Source organism: Lolium perenne, chromosome 2 (genome assembly GCF_019359855.2).
Source record: "Lolium perenne isolate Kyuss_39 chromosome 2, Kyuss_2.0, whole genome shotgun sequence".
Taxonomy (NCBI): domain Eukaryota; kingdom Viridiplantae; phylum Streptophyta; class Magnoliopsida; order Poales; family Poaceae; genus Lolium; species Lolium perenne.
The window spans coordinates 219,361,312-219,378,848 of NC_067245.2; the positions used below are offsets into that span (position 1 = coordinate 219,361,312).

At 49.8% G+C, this 17,537-nt stretch overlaps 2 protein-coding genes across 2 annotated transcripts; both read right to left on the minus strand.

The window, feature by feature from the left end:
- Positions 1–2,287: 2,287 nt before the first annotated feature.
- Positions 2,288–3,085, minus strand: LOC127330443 (uncharacterized). The gene has a single exon (XM_051356647.2). The coding sequence runs from the start codon at positions 3,083–3,085 to the stop codon at positions 2,480–2,482; it is 606 nt and encodes a 201-aa protein (XP_051212607.1). The 3' UTR covers positions 2,288–2,479.
- Positions 3,086–15,030: 11,945 nt separating this feature from the next.
- Positions 15,031–15,964, minus strand: LOC127329156 (uncharacterized). The gene has a single exon (XM_051355693.1). It carries the CDS (start codon positions 15,955–15,957, stop codon positions 15,031–15,033), a length of 927 nt encoding a protein of 308 aa, XP_051211653.1. The 5' UTR covers positions 15,958–15,964.
- Between the last annotated feature and the right edge of the window lie 1,573 nt (positions 15,965–17,537).

Genomic DNA, 17,537 nt, shown 5'->3' on the forward strand with positions numbered 1-17,537 from the left:
CGGATGATGCGGCGGTCTTCGTGGCCCCTATTCGGGAGGACATCATCAAAATGGCTAAGATCCTTGAGTATGTTGGCGATGTCACCGGCCTATGTACCAACTTCCAAAAAAACGGTGGTTCCCATCCATTGCGACGATATCAACCTTGATGACATTCTGGAGGGTATACTGGCGACGAGAACTTATTTCCCCTTGAAATACCTTGGGCTCCCACTCTCGGTGTGGAAGTTTAAGCGTGTCGATTTTCAACACCTTGAGGACAAATGTGTCGGGAAGCTTCCATCTTGGGGTGGCAAATATATCACCACGACCGGCCACACAGCTCTTGTCAAATCGGTCATCACCTCTCAAGCCACTTACTACCTCACACTGCTTGTTGTTCCACCGGGCACTTTTAAATTCATTAACAAAATCAAGAAAGCTTTCCTTTGGTCGGCGAAGGACACCACAACCAGGGCGAAATGCAAAGTTAATTGGAAAACAATTTGCTGCCCCAAGAAGCTTGGTGGGCTTGGAGTCATGTGCTTAGACAAATTTGCGGCGGCTCTTCGCCTTCGTTGGTCGTGGCTTGAATGGACAAATAGCTCCAAGATTTGGGCCGGGTCAACTAACCCGTGCTCTAAGCGGACATGGACATTCTCTTTGCCGCCACCAAAATCACCATTAGCAACGGGTGCAAGACTTCGTTTTGGGATGCTCATTGGCTTGAAGGAAGAAGTCCGAAGGCTTATCTTTGTGTGTTCAAAAAAGGAAATCTTGGAAAGTGAACAAAGTGAACAAAGTGTTGGAGGCAAAGGCTTGGGTTGGGAAAATCAATTTGGATGAAAACTTCACTATAGACCATCTCTCCCAATACATTAACCTTTGGGCCAAGTTGCAAGAGGTACACCTAATTGAGGAGATTGAAGATACCATATCGTGGAGGCTTGTGTCAAATAAACAATATTCGGCCAAATCGGCTTATGATTTGCAATTCTTCGGATCAACTACCTCTAATTTGTATAAGTCGGTATGGAAGGTTTGGGCCACTCCAAAGGCAAGTTCTTCACTTGGCTTTTAACGCAAAATAGAATTTGGACCGCTGACCGGTAACAACGTGGTTGGCCAAATTGTGGCTTATGTCCTCTTTGCAAGCAAGAAACGAAATCGGTTTGCCACCTTTTCGTCCATTATCGTTATGTGGTGCGTCTATGAAACCTCATTCGTGTTTGGTTGGGCATCCCCGCCACCATGTCGGGCCAATGGGCGGGTCTCCCTATCAACAATTGGTGGAACCAAATGACAAGTGACCCAACTCCAAACCGTAGAGCGATCGCCTCCCTATCGCTACTCGTCACTTGGAAAATTTGAGCCGAGCGGAACACAAGGATCTTGCACAACAAACACGATCCACCTTCTATCATCATTGACAAGATAAAGAGTGAGGCCCGGTTGTGGGTTTTGGCGGGAGCTAAACGCTTAGGAGAAATAATGCTAGGAGAGTAATCTTGTACTTTGTCTTATTGGGTGTTCGTTTGTATGGAATATCTTGTCCTAAAACTTCTCCTTAATTAATGCTACCTCCGTTTCAAGGAATAAGGCGCACGCGTATTCCAAGACGAAGTTTGACCATAAAAATCGAGCGACAAAATTTTAATTATATTATATGTAATTAGTATCGTTGGATTCGTATTGAAAAGAACTTTTTAATAATACTAATTTCATACAAACAATGTTTATCTATTTGAAGTAATTCTTGATCAAACAAAAAACACGTAAAACGAGGGCGTCTTATTCCTTAAAACAGAGGTACTAGAATGAGGCGAAGGTTTTGCCTCTGTTTCAAAAAAAATGTACTAAATGTTATGTTATTTGGTTTGCCACAAGAAAAATACCGATATTTTTTTCTAAGGATGTGTATGGCTGGTTGTTTGTAAAAAACAAGGAATATCCATAAGGTTATATTCAATTTAATTTTTTTTGTAATAAAAAAATTAGCCCATCTAGCTTCTTCTTTTCTTTTTGCATATTTCATCCTACAACTAAAAAAAAGTATGTGATAGGTGAGCACAAGTCACGATGGTAGAGTCGGCTTCTTAGCATGGAGTCGGCATAGGAGGAACTCCTACACGTGTGACAACATCTAATCGATATGGAAAATAGATTGTGTCGTAGTCATTTACTGTATTTTTCTCCGCAACAACGAACGTTTATTTTGTAGTTTGTTCAAATTCGAACATGTCAAATACGAAATCATATGAGGCTCAAAGGAGCAGATAATCAAATTGCTATATTATCTCCTTCCATGCATGGGCATAACAAACCCTCAAATTGTCACTATTTATTTGACCTCTTACACATCTCTTGAAGATGAAAACCTTGGCATCAAGCCATCAACAGTCACATCACAAGTTCACCGCACAGAAATGCGTATAAGCAATGCACCCGTTCATCCGAGCAGAGAGCCCGCAGGTGCGCGCGCGCGACGCGCCCCTTGCTGCTAGGCGCCGCGGGGCGGGGCAGCTCGAGCCCGAGCAGTGGCCTGCGTGTTGCACACCGGCATTTCCTCGGCGCGCGGCAGCAGCATGCCCTTGGGGGACGTTGGAGCAGCACCACCCGGGGCTCTCCCGCCATCATCGACGGCGACGGCGACGTCGCCTCCGCCGCACGTGATGGAGCAGAAGCGGACCCGGCTGCAGTCAAGGTACTGGACGATCTCGTGGCTGCCGTTCGTGTATATCTTCGCGACGTAGCACGGAACGTCGTCGTTGGGGATGGCAGCCGATAGCCCAGGAGTCCCGGCCGCGCCGGGCAGCGGGTGCCGGTCGCAGTTGGCGTGGCAGTCGGGCCAGTAGCCGGGGCAGACTCTCCTGGCTAACATCTCGCGGCCGATGCACATGTGGCAGAGGTACAGCTCCGTGATGTCGCCTGACACCGTCGACGGCGGCGCTGACGAGCCACCACCGCCCGCCGCTGGTACCGTGGCGTTGCTGGACAGCGTGTCGCCATTGGCGGGCGCGGCGCCGGTGGCTGAGAGGAGTAGCAGTACTACGAGAGAAAGAGAGGAGACATGGAGGACAGTGGAGGCTGCCGAGACCTGCTGCATCTTGGAAACTATCAGTCGAGCTAAGAGATGCAATGTGTTTACATGGCGCCATGGCGGTTTAAGTAGCAGGAATCGACAGTGGAGTCCAACTGCACGAAGCACATTTTGGTACATTTGCACAAGAGTGAACGGCAATGCCTGCTCGTTCTAAGACTTGCCTTCTTGTTACAGAAAGCCAGCTAGCTCCACGAATTCGATGTGTTAACCTGTAGCAGATTCAGGCCATGTTCAATTGGAGAGCGGCGGCATCAAGTTAACCCTACCAACCGAAGTTCAGTTATGCTCCAAATGAGGAATGACATTGCAGGCTTCTCGGACCCTCAAGGCCTCATATCGCCGCCAGCTTAGCTGGATCATGATATCCTGGAGAGTGCATTGAGAGTTTGAGACTGGGCATGAGAGGAGAAGAAGAAACAGAGTGGACACTTTTAAACCTTTGATGACTGATGATGGTGTGGGGATTGAGGAGTTAGAAGAAAATGAGGATATTCCTTATGATATTCTTTCTCCTCTGGTAAAAGGTTTAAATAAGAAAACCTTTGAACCTGTGAGTGTTAAAAGTAAAGTTAAAATAAAATTGAATAAAAAGTAATAAAAACGATAGGAGTTTCTTGGAATGGTAGAAGTTTGCGGACGGCCGATAAGAGGAAACATGCTAGACAATTAGTTGATCAGTATGGTCTGGATTTCATTGGAATCCAGGAAACTCAGCTTGAAGAGATTAGTGATGTGTGGTTAGATCAAATTAGGGTGATGCAAGACTTCATTTGGTATGTTTCTCCTTCACATGGTAGATCTGGTGGGATCTTGGTGGGGGTTAAAAATACTGAATATGAAGTCTTGGAGGTGGAACAAGGCATTTATTTTGGTTAGATGCTTGGTTAAAAAAATTGATGGTTTTAAACGGAACTTAGTTATTGCATATGGTGTTGCACAAATGTCAGGAAAGGAAGCTTTCCTGAGAGAATTTGCTCAGTTATGAGGTGGAATTAAGTACCCGTCTTTATTTGGTGGCGATTACAATTTAATTAGAAATGCTAGTGAGCAAATACTACTGGTGGTAGAGTAGATGGAATGTCATTTTTAGATTATTGAAAATAAACCGTGTGTGCTCAAGAGAAGCATCGCCCACCCTTTCATAGTAACGGTAAGGTTTACCGTGCGTGATATGCCATTTCAGCCATGTGCGAAGGCCTTTTCTATACTAGTGATGTGCTTGTGCAATTCTATCACTCTGCGCATTTCATCTAGTTTTCATTTAACTGATTAGGAACTAATTTAAACTTTAGTTGAATAAATGATTTAATTTACTACATTCCTATAATGCATAATTAAAACCGATTCAGTAACCTCGTACTTGCTTGCCATATGTATTTGTATTTATTTATAACAACAGTAACATAGGTAGAATAGTACTGGTACCGTTAGGTATATCATATATGGAATATTTTCACAGTGTGATTTTAAATTTTGTTTACTACATTGTTGACTTTTAATTGTGTGACAAACTATAGTGTCCTATATATATGGTCTATACATATAAAATGTGATAATATACATATCATATTACATAATATATACATTGCACATGCCTGATTGCAAGTATAAGCGAAAATGCGCAACTAAATGAATGAAAATCGTGGGGCCATCTAGTGCCCTTAACAAAACATCTTCCAACCACACCTCTCTTTGGCAAACAATATGAAATTATATTCATTAACTAAATAATTTTGGTATATCAAGCCCTAGCAAACATAACAAAAGTATGTGCTAGATATCTTATGAGTATCATTATTTCTCTTGTCCATCATTTTTGTGAATTTCAAACTATCACTACTAGAAAAAGGCCTAGCCGTAAGATTGCTAGCAGTGGCGCACCACTACACAGGTGCTCCACTGCTAAATAGCAGTGGCGCACCAAAAAGTGGTGCTCCACTAGTAGTAAATTACCAATGGCGCACTAGTTTAGTCATGCGCCACTACTAATTCTGAAACTAAGTTATAAATTGGTCTATAGGTGCGCCATTGCTATCTGTGCTGCCAATATCAATAGCGCACTAGGTGTGAACCGTGTGGTGCGCCACTGCACCTAGCCACGCACCGCGCACGTGTCCAACCCACCACCACACCGCACCGACCCACCACACGCACCCACACTTTTCTCCCACCGCACTTCCCCCATCTCTCCCCCCTTCCACAGATCTCATGTCTGATCCCCTTTCTCTCTCCCCTTCCACCGCACTTCCCCATCCACCACCGGACCTCCCCCATCCACCACCTTCCCAGTGCACCACCACCGGATGAAGACGGAGCTCCTCGGCCGCTCGCCAGACCCGGGCGGCGCAGTCCCGCGGCGGCCTCGAGGACGCCCCTAGGGCCCAGACGGAATCGTCCTCGTCGAAGGAGAGGGCGCGGCGGAGCCTGCTGTCCGCGGCGGCCCCGCGGCGGCGGACGGGCCCCTACGGCGCGAGATCGGTCGGTGGCCGGAGGCGGAGCGGCGGCTATTACCCGCGGCGTCCCCGACGAACTCCTCCCGCGCGTCGCCGTCTGGCCCCTCCAGAAGGATTGTAGAATTGTCTGTTGGATTGCAAATGAGCTCAGGGGAGCCATGTTTAGTACATGGCGATCATGAGATCGTGGGCAAGCAGAGGCGTGCGCAGACGCGTGCAGGCGCATGAATAGGGACTACTGAAGACTAGGACTACGGTGGTTACAACGGTACAGAGATTCAGGTTTCAACACCCCCCCCCCGCAGTCTGAACGACACTTGGAGTGATATTCAGACTGGTTCGGAATTCTTCGAAGACGGACGACGGCAGCCCCTTCGTGAAGATGTCCGCGTACTGGGAGCCCGTCGGGACATGAAGAATACGAGCTTCGCCAAGCGCCACCTTGTCGCGGACGAAGTGCAGGTCAATCTCCACGTGCTTGGTGCGTTGATGATGCACGGGATTGGAGGAGAGGTACACCGCGGAGATGTTGTCGCAGTAGACGATCGTGGCGCGCGAGGGAGGCCGATGAAGCTCGACGAGGAGCTGCCGGAGCCAGCAGGATTCCGCAACGCAGTTCGCGACGGCGCGGTACTCAGCCTCCGCGCTCGAACGGGAGATTGTGTTCTGCCGTTTAGACGACCATGAAACCAAGTTGCTGCCGAGGAAGACGCCGAACCCGGAAGTTGATTTGCGCGTGTCCGGGCATCCGGCCCAGTCCGCGTTGGAGTAGGCCACCAGGTCGTGTGTCGATGCGCGGTGAAGCTGGAGGCCGAAGTGAGAAGTCCCACGGATGTATCGGAGAATCCTTTTGATGAGCTGAAAGTGCGCGTCCGTTGGTGCATGCATGAAGAGGCAGACTTGCTGCACTGCATAGGCTAGGTCGGGCCTAGTGAGGGTTAGGTACTGGAGCGCACCGGCGAGGCTTCGGTACAGCGAGGGGTTCTCGAAAGGTTTGCCGGTGGTGATGGAAATTTTTGAAGTGGTGTCAACGGGAGTGGAGATGGGATGACAATTCAGCATGCCAGCCCGGTCGAGAACCTCAAGCGCATATTGCTGCTGGCAAAGAAAGTGACCACGTGTATTGCGATGAACGTTGATCCCAAGGAAGTGATGAATGTCGCCAAGATCTGTCATGGAGAACTCAGTTTTGAGAGAAGTGATAGTGGAGGCGAGGAGGGTGGATGTGTTGGCTTTAAGGATTATGTCGTCAACATAGAGCAGGAGATAGGCAACCTCGGAACCACGACGAAAGATGAACAGGGAGGTGTCGCATCTGGAAGTGACAAAGCCCAAGGAGTGAAGAAAGGTGGTGAACCGGGTGAACCAGGTTCGTGGCGCTTGTTTTAGGCCGTAGAGGGATTTGTTGAGGCGGCAGACGTGTGTTGGATGGTCGGAATCAACAAACCCGGAGGGCTGCTGGCAGTAAACAGTTTCAGCCAGCTCGCCATGAAGAAAGGCGTTTTTGACATCCATCTGATGGATTGGCCAGGAATGTGAAGTGGCGATGCTGAGAACAACGCGAATTGTGGCCGGTTTGACCACGGGACTAAACGTCTCACCGTAGTCGACGCCAGGTTGTTGCGTAAACCCGCGCACCACCCAGCGAGCTTTGTATCTAGCCAGTGTGCCATCCGGATGGAGTTTGTGTCGGAAGATCCATTTGCCTGTCACCAAATTAACACCTGCAGGCCGAGGCACAAGAGACCAAGTATCATTTCTCATCAAAGCATTAAACTCATCTAACATTGCGTCATGCCAATGGGGGTCTTGTAGTGCCACACGGTAGGAAGCTGGAAGGGGAGAGATGTGTGTTGTGGAGGCTGTGAGGTTGAAGTGCTGTTTGGGCATGAAATAACCGGTTTTGCCGCGGGTCGCCATTTTGTGTGCGTTTTCGGGTGGGCGTACTGCGATGGCGCGAGGTGGGACAGGTGGTGGAGGTGGCGTGGTCTGGTTGGTAGGTGAGGTCTCGGTGGGACCAGCGGAATCTGGAGACGCGGGATTGGGCGTAGTGGGCGAGGCAGATGATGTGGGGATGTGTGCAGGCGTGGTGGGATCAGCGACAGGGGAAGGGTGGTCCGGACTGGGTGGGTCAGGTGTGGTGACAGTGGTTGGATCAGAGGGAGTAGGCGTGGCTGGTGGTGAGCCAGGCGGGTGAGGTGGCGGTTTGTGGTTGGCGGGTGCACGCAGCGGCAGAGCCGGGCGTGCGCCAACCGTTGGAAATGATGGGGCGCCGATCCCGGGGGAGATCCGCTCAGAGGCGATGGGATCCGGTGTGGCGGGTGGGTCTGTGGCATCTGGTGGGGCGGAGTATGGAAAAATGGCCTCGTTGAAGACGACGTGCCGCGAGATGTGAATTTTGCGCGTCGTGAGATCAAGGCAGCGATAGCCCTTTTGTTCCCTAGGGTAGCCGAGGAAGATGCAGCGTGTGGAGCGTGGCATGAGTTTATGGGCGGCGGTGGAGGTAACGTTGGGGAAGCATAGGCAACCGAAGGTGCGCAGGTGGTCATACGAGGGTGGAGTGCCAAAGAGGAGGAAGTGAGGGGTGTTGTGCTGAATGGCTCGTGAGGGACGCAGATTGAGCACATGATTGGCAGTGTAGAGGGCTTCCACCCAGAATGTGGGAGGTAGAGTGGCTTGAAAGAGGAGTGTGCGCACAATGTCGTTTGTGGTCCTAATGAGTCGTTCGGCGCGGCCGTTCTGGGGCGAAGTGTAGGGGCAGGACAGACGAAGGGCGACGCCGTGGGAGGAGAAGAAAGCGCGCAAGTTGGTGGTGAGAAATTCACCACCATTGTCACATTGCATGCAACGGATTGTTTTGTGAAATTGTGTGTGAATGTAGAGGAAGAAATTCTTGAGTATTTGAAAAGTATCTGATTTGTTAGTGAGAGGAAAGACCCAGGAGTAATGCGAGTAGTCATCAAGGATAATAAGGTAGTATTTGTAGCCTGAAAAGCTAACTATGGGAGAGGTCCACAAATCACAGTGAATTAAATCAAATGGTGATACAGCTCGGGAATGAGATAAAGTGAAAGGTAAGCGAGAATTTTTGCCTAATTGACAGGAATCACAAAAACTAAATCGAGGAGTGTCTTTATTACATGAGGAAAGAAAATCTAGGGGTAGATGAGCCAGAGCTGCATTGCTAGGGTGACCAAGCCGCCGGTGCCATAAATCGCCAGAGATGGTAAGTGCATAGGTGTGCTGGTCGCCGTTGGTGCCGTGGAAGGGATACAGATCGCCCGAGCTATTGGAGCGCATAAGGAGACGCCGGGTAGCCAAATCCTTCACAGAAAATCCAAACGGATCAAACTCCACAGAAACAAAATTATCGCGCGAGAATTTACGAGTGCTGATGAGGTTTTTGACTATGTGTGGTGAGACGAGCACATTGTTGAGATAAAATGGGCGAGATGTGATTTCAGCAGTACCGGTGGCGACTATGGGTAGACGAGAGCCATTGCCTACGACGATATGTTGTGAATTTGGCTTGAATGAGGAATGAGAAGTGGTCAATGTACCTGGGTTACCGGTGACATGTGATGAGGCGCCTGAGTCCATGACCCAATCTCCAACGGAGGCGTGGAAGGCAGATCCGTAGCTTGGCGCGTTCTGGTACATGGTGGTGTAATCCCACGACGTAGGCTGTCCGGGAGCAGTGGCGGCCGCAGGTTCTGGCGGTGGCGCGGTGGAGTGCACGTTGGAGTCCATGACGGGGTACGCCTGGGTTGGTGGGCGGGGACGGGAGCCGAGCACGCCATGGGCGTTTGGAGGGATCCAGGCACGAGGTGGGAACGGCATCGTGGCGGGGGCAAAGTAGCCGTACCACGGGAGCTGGCCACCACCGCGCCCCATGAAGGTGTCCCCAGAGCCACGCCCGCCGCCAGATGGGGCGCGCCCACGGCCATGATCGCTGCCAGGGGGTGGAGGAGCGCCGTCGCCGCGGCCACGGCCAGGGTGCACGAACCCGGGGATGGGGTTTTTGCCCTTGTAGTTGGGGCTGATGTATCCGGGTGGACGTGGCTGCCCACCACCAGTATGCTGCTGGACAGGACCGGCGCCGGCGCGGGTTTGTCCGCGGTCGCCGTCGTGGGCGACCATGACCTGAGAGGCGTGCTGGAGCTGTTCGGTGTCGTCGTCGAGCTCGGAGTGCTGGAGACGGGCGCAGGCGACGGCGAAGGAGGGGAGCGGATCGGCGTTCTTGAGGAGTTCGCCCTGGAGTTTGAAGCGCTTGCCGAGGCCGTCGATGAATGCGCCAGTGAGGTCGGTGTCGGAGACGGGGCGACCAATCGCAGCAAGATCATCAGCGAGGCCCTGCAGTTTGCTGGCGTAGTCTGCGATGGAGAGATCGCCGCGCGGACAATTGTGGAAGGCCTTGCTGAGGTAGAGGTAGCGGGATGTGCCCCTGTCGAGGAAGAGGCGGCGGAGACGCATCCAGGTGGTGCAGGCCCGGCCATCGGAGCCCTGCACCAGGCGGTGAAGATCGTCGCTCAGGGTCGCCAGAAACCACAAGGATATGTGGAGATCGACGGCCTCCCAGGTGTCGTCGGGAGACGCCGGAGCCGCCCCTTCGGTGATGTGGTCAACAGCTTTGTACATGGTGAGGAGGGAGGTTATGGTCTGACGCCATTTGGAATAGTTGGCTCCGGCGGTGTTGACCTTGTAGGAGATGTAGGTGGAGATGTTGATGGCAAGAATGGGGTGGGATATGGGTGGGGAAAAGTAGGGGTATGGCAGTGGTATGTATCCGGCCATGGGACCGGCAGCGGCGGCGCCGGTTGCAACGGAGATTGGATCGGAGGCGCCGGCGAGATTGAACGCATCTGGGGAAGGGGTGGGCGGCGCACGGGGCATTGGAGGGCGTTGTTGGATTGGGGTGAAGAGGGTTTCGTCAATGGGGTTGATCGGAGGTACGGGAGAGAAGGAGGAGTTTGTGGCCGAGGAGGTTCCGGCCATGTTTTTGAGCCTAAGCTCTGATACCAAGAAGGATTGTAGAATTGTCTGTTGGATTGCAAATGAGCTCAGGGGAGCCAGGTTTAGTACATGGCGATCATGAGATCGTGGGCAAGCAGAGGCGTGCGCAGACGCGTGCAGGCGCATGAATAGGGACTACTGAAGACTAGGACTACGGTGGTTACAACGGTACAGAGATTCAGGTTTCAACACCTCCGGCCACCACCGCCTTCCCCGGCTACGGCCACCACCAAGCCGCCACCGTTCTGCCGCCAGCCACCCGACCCTCGCCCGCTCCTGCTGCTCTCCCTCGAGCCGCTCCTGCTCCTCTCCATGGGGGCGGCCGCCGGCACCGGCGCAGAGGCATGGTCAACCAGCGCCTGGAGCAACGGTCTGGAGCAGCCTCTCCTCCTCGTCGCGCCTGGTTTCGGCTGCTGCACCGACGGCCTGGAGCATGGGGTGGACCTCGTCGGACTCCGCCGGCGTCCGACCAGATCGAGGACGAGCGCGGAGGGCACTGCGCCACAGAGGATTTTCTTTGTTTTTTTAGGGTTCCAGATGCAAAGTTTACAAACATTAGTTGTATTTTGTCATTTGAATCCTGTAATAACAATGGTTTATAATAATAGAATAAATGTGCTTTTTATCGATTGCTTCAACTCACCTGTACCGGTACCACAACCAGGTCCCACGTGGCCTTTTTTTATTTTTCAATTTATTCAACAAGCAGTGGCCCACCCCATAACGATAGTGGCGCATCCAGTAACTTTAGTAGTGGCGCACCTTTTGCTTAGTAGTGGAGCACCTACTAGTGCGCCACTGCTGTATAACTTAGGAGTGACGCATCACTAGTGCGCCACTACTAAAAGTTAGAAGTGGCGTGATATCAGTGGCGCACCACTAGTGCGTCACTGATAAGCAAAACAGGTGCGCCACTGATAAGCTGTTTTCTAGTAGTGTATATCCTAGTATATATTGTATTTATGAGTGCGGATTTGTTATCATCGGAGATACTTCCCCCCTCATTCACCTGACATTTGATATTCTTAGCGATTTGAGCCTACACCTAACCAACAAGGGGTATCAAACAAATACTTTGGCAATAATCAGTAATTATGCAATATATTCAGGTGGGGATCCTCTCCCCCCGGTGAAAGCTTCAAAAAAAGTAATTATGCATACACTTTTGTCTGCTATTGACAAACATTGCTTGCTATTGTTTTGTACCGCCATCCACCTGCTTTGTGTGTGTATGTGCCTATAAGGATGATACAAACATGAATCACAGGTCTAGGTATACATGGACATTGGCAACAAACCAAGCACAACGAAAGATGTGATTTTTTTTGCGAAATACAATACAGATGCAAACGCTTACACATACGTACATACACTCACCTGTATGAACGCACGCACACCCTACCCCTATGAGCATCTCCGAGAGACCGAGTTCAAGAAACTGATCCGGCGGGTCTTGAGATTGATGAAGTCACCACGGACGCCTCGCTGTCAATGGGAAACGTTGCCTCCCACTAAAGAATATTCCGCCTTTTTAATGAGACACGAAGTGTCAAATCTAGGATTTAAACTTTGGTGGGCTGGGGGTGTCACTACCCTCCTAACCATCCAACCACAGGTTGGTTCTTACCAAAGATGTGATTGGACCGTGGGAAATAAGCATGTGTCAGACAGTACCAGCTAGGACTATGTGCATGTAGACACAACTTCTATATGTCGTCTAGTGTCAGCCACAACTACATGCATATATAGAGCTATACAAACACAACATACTTGGATGATGCCACCGTCAACACTACACAATGGAGAACTCATCACAACTACATCAAATATGCCATTGGAATGGATAGGTGACAATTGAACTATTTTCTTGAGGAATTGCCTAGATTAAGTCAATGGTTCATACAACAACAGCTATAGAGGGTATAAAACTTCAGAGGAGGTGGAGGAGGAGTACCAAATTTCTTGGCCGGCGAGGATATGGTTGATAAGGCAATGCCAGCTGAAGCTATGGTCGTAGATGAATGAGCACATCGTCGGGTCCAAGAGAGTAGGTTGAAAGATATCATCATATAGTCGGCTTGATGCGGTGATCATAAGATCATGTTCTTCTGATTCCTCTATGATCAGATGTAATATTCAATGACATAGTAAACTCGCCATATTTGAACCATGGTAACTATATGCAACATCACGTGTGCAACCAAACACCCATGATTTTGCATCAGCTGAGCAAAAAAAAAAAAAAAGATTGTCTGCAGCCTACCAAACAAAGAGGACAATTGCCTAGCTCAGGAGGAAAATGGATTGGTAAGCAACCAAAAAAGTGGAAAACATAACCCAAACCACATTTCGGATGGGGCAAGCCCCCTGGATGCACAAAATTGGATGCAGTCTACCAAACACTCCCTAGACTACTCTTTGATTATATGGGAAAACAATAGAATTTTGTGTCAAAAAAGTGAACAACAATGCCCAAATTTCTTACCATGGTTTCCCACGTGCACTAGACTTAATGCTTTTTTTTGCCTAACTTGCAATGAACAATAATCTATTCGTCTTTCTTTTGAGTGTCGTAACTTTTCATGGTTCATACTATGGTTCACCATAAATGTGGCAAAGGTACGAATATGAATCAAACAAATAATGAACGTTCTTCCAAAATTTCCAATCAGACAAAAAAGATGAGCTCTCAGAAGTCACAACCCGAGATGACGTGCCACATTCTATTGTTTCCAATGTACTTAAAAGTATGGCAAAATGGCAGGTCTCCCATAAACAATTAGATAGGAGCATGCCAGCTGTAAGACCCTGCGCTATCTGCTATTTGGAAGTCCAAGTGTTTGCCTAAGCTGAGGGTTTTTGCTTGGTTGTTAATCATGGATAGACTCAACACTCTGGATCTCATGCAAAAGAAAACATTGGCAGATTGATCGAGGGATTCACTCTATTCTGTGTGCTGACCACCATACTGAAACAAGAGGCCATCTTTTCTTCAACTGTTCTTTTTCCCATGAATGTTATAGGATGATATTAATATTATTTGGGACAGTTCTCTCTAGATTTTGGGGTGTTTCATCAATGCAAAAAGAGCTTCTAGTGGCACTTGTTTTAAATAAATTTCCATTTGTGCGACATGGAATATCTAGAAGGAACGAAATGATTACATATTTAAATAACAAAGTCCTTCACTAGAACGTTGGAAGTCAGATTTAGAAGTGATGTCTTGTTACATCAATATAGAGTGAAGTCAGCCCTTCTGGAGCCTTTGTTAGATTGGGTTCGCAAAATTTTCTCTTAATGTTTTCCATAGCTCTTTTGTTCCACTTCTACCCCTTGATGTAACCGTTCATTGTAACTCCCCCTTGTTAATAGAAAATCTTCCCCTATGTAATTTGGTAAAAACACATATTTATTGACAATTAGCTACTAGATTTTACAATGTCTTCATGTCCCCCTGAAATTAATACAACATATAACCTTATTATCACATATATATTATTTGAGGCAAGGAAAATAATTGAAATTTTATTAGTAATACAACTTTATTGTATTTGCAATCAGGTTTTTTCTGCAGAATTTGGGATGTGTTGGCATCACAACGTATTTATATAATCTCATCTTCATTGGCAATCACCGAAGCCACATGGATTCCCAATTGTCACATATGAGAGACCAAGGAGCCCTGGAGTATTACATTTCTACTTATGACTCGTGGATAAAGGCTAAATCACGATTGAACTTAATTGAAACACAATGGGCGCGGTGTGCCGCCACACGATGCTTCCTAGTGCATATAATTACTACACAAACTGAAACAGAAGTAGGCATGGACTTCCAGATCGATTCCACACGCTGATCTCCAACATTAACCCGGTGGCTATATAAGTTTCAGAAGATCAACTACCCACACACGGCACGCCTCTTGTTGCCAGGAGTTGTTGCAGCTTGGTCTGATCATCGTGCTTACTCCTTACTTGCTTACCTACACATGATGTACCACAACAAAAAGGTTAAAAGAAAAGAATTCCGGATTGTTGGTTGGCAGCATTTCTACGGACATGATTTGTTTGCCATGTCCTAAAGTTTCACTCCAAAACAGCTCAAGAACATAAAAAGGAAATACAAACCAGAATGAATATCATGTATATTGTTAGGTAGCACGGAAATACCTGAGGAAGGTGGAGTCGGCCAGACCGGTGGTGCATGGGTATACATCTTCTCTTCATAGTCTTCTTCTTTCCATTAGGCAGAACGAGGCAGAGAGCGGCCAAAACTACCAGCACTAGTGCTAGTACTAGTAGGACAAGCAGGACCCAAATGATGGTACCTAGAAAATCTAGGTCTACACCTGGAAAACAAAAACGTATACTGTATTATATTAGACTATATATTAGTTGGCAGCGCTCCTGTTGCATGCCATTTGCTCCTTGCCAACAAAACAGATCAGAGTTCAGATGGTGATCACGTACAATGATTTTGCAATCAAAGCAATTGGGTGGTACTACTGCTAATACGTTTCCAACATTTCCTGAGAGAGAGGAAGAGGGAGAGAGCTAGCTCACCGCCGGTTTGTTGAGGCACCGGTGTGGTGGAGACGTTGAAGCGGAGGTAGCAGTTGAAGCCCACCACCGCAGCCGACACGCCACCGTTGCGGCGGTCCGCGTCGAGGTCCCAGTCCAGCGCTCGAGCCGAGTCCACCAGGCACCTGACGCACTCCGCCATCGTACGGTCCATCGTGCAGTGTGCCAGCACTTGCACCGTGCTTCTGATGGTGCCGCCCACGGGGGTGGTCGCGTCCGCGGTGGCCGCCATCCGCGGCTCCGAGATGTTGCCGATCGCGCTCAGCGCCGTGGGCTGGGCCAGGTAGGCGAGGAGCCAGGCATGCAGGTGGGGGGAGTAGTGTGTCGGCGCGTGGGCGCCGGGGACGGCGTCGCTGCTGCCACGGAAGGTGACAAGGGAGCGGAAGGCGTCCTCGGCGGGCGAGGATGCGTGGGTGTCGCCGTAGGAAACGAAGCAGCTTTCCGTCCAGATCCCGGCGCGCCGGGTGGTGGCGCCGCAGCCGGCGGTGAGGCTCCTGGCCGCGACGGACAAGCAGCTGAGGCAGTCGGACGACGGCACCGTGGTGTCGCCGAAGCAGAGGCCCCGGACGAACGCTCGGCCGTTGGAGCTCAGGGACGCGAATCCCGTCGGCGCGGCGGCGGAGGGCAGCTCGGCGAGGAGCGGGAGCAGGCTGCTGAGGAACTCCGTGGCGTTGGTGGCGTTGGTGAGGATCGACGGTGCCGGGTCGGAGCACTCGATGAAGCTCCCCGCCATGCGCGCGCGCTCCTCACTGCCGGAGCTTGGGCGCGCCGTCGCCGCGACGAGGAGGGAGAGGAGGAGGCACGAGAAGATCGCCGCTGGCAGCGCCATCCTTGTCCGTTGGAGCTTGCTAGTAACTACTATATTAAACCTTAACAAACATCTTTTTTCTCCTAATTTTGAGACTCCTTGAGAATTAACACAGTTGTGACACGTGTGTATCTTGACTGTTTTGCTTCTCCATGGTACTTTTTTGGGGTCGTTTTGGTGCTCTGTAGTGTTTTTTGGGAAGACAAGAAACTTATTTGCTGCCAACAGATGTGTAGTTATCGTTGCTTCTCTTCGCGCTGCTTTGGCTGTGGGCTGCTGTAGGTATCTCCGCGTGTGGTTGTAGCTTTCTTTAGCGGTCAAAGCGGTCTCCAATCAATCCAAAACTCCACCTCTCTGCATCGGGCTCAGAACCAACAGACCGATTTGTCCCTCCTCCCCCATCTCTTCCTCCCGACGCATCCACGGGCGTGACAAGCCAGCCTCTTCTTCCTTCCCAGGTCGCTGGCGGCAAGACGGATCTCGGCGTATTTTTGTTCCCGAGGAGTATGGTAGCGGAGGAAGACCTCGGCGTGTGCTTCCTCCTCTCCCTCAGGTGAGTTCTCTCTTTCTCTCTCTGTGTGGGACGCGGCGTCGACCACGACGTCCAGGACGAGAGAAAATTGTGCCTTGATTTCCTCCATGCCCTAGCCTAGATCTTCCGCCTATTGGACCTCCTCCCACGAGCTCCACTGCCACCACCGGCCTCCATTGCCGCTGCCGCCCACCTCCTTGCCCTCCTGCAAATCTGGCTCTGATCCATCCGTACTCAAAAAGGGGATTTCGCCTCCAGAGTTGACGGTGGGAGCATGACCATTGGGCACTAAACCGGCGTTGCTACATGTTTCCTCGTGTCCTCCTTCTCCGCCTCTCCCTCCCTCCCTGCCCCTCCATCTCTAGATCTGGAACCCCCAAGTAGGGAGGACTCCAATGATTGCAGGAGAGTTTTTATTTGGTCAAAAATCATCTACGACTAGGTGAGGATTAAGGGTTTGCTCTGAAATTTTCGTCTCCGTTCCATGTTGCTTTCAGCTGTGAGTGTTGGGATTATGCGGCTGCTGGTTGTTGCTGATCCAGGCACACAAAAAATCAAGAAGAACCAGAAGAGATAAAAATGCAAAGGTATATTTCTTCCTTGGCTCATTTTCTTGCCATAAGCAATACAATGCGATAAGTCCTCTGATCTTTTGGTTGCATAACACCTTGTTTTTTATACATGATAGGTAGATTTTGCAAGGAAAAGGGATGGCCACAACATATTGGATCCCGTATGTTGTCTCCTTCCTCTGGACTAGCAGCATATCTTACTACTTTGTGTATGTTTCCTGGTTTTGTTCCAATGAGGAGAGCAAGATCATGGCAATGAGGGCGGCTTGAAGTTTCGGCTGCGGAGTCACATCCTACAGGTATATCTTCTTCCTTTCAATTTCGTTGCTTGGATTGCAGTACGTTGCTTGGATTGCAGTATGTTTCTTGACTTGCAATTCGTTTCTTTTGGGCTGAGGTCTCTGAGTATAATATGTTTCTTTTTGATCGAGATCAGAGTGGTGAGTGCTCGATTGCGAGACGCTCTCTGTCACAACAGCGACTCCTGCAATGGAGAT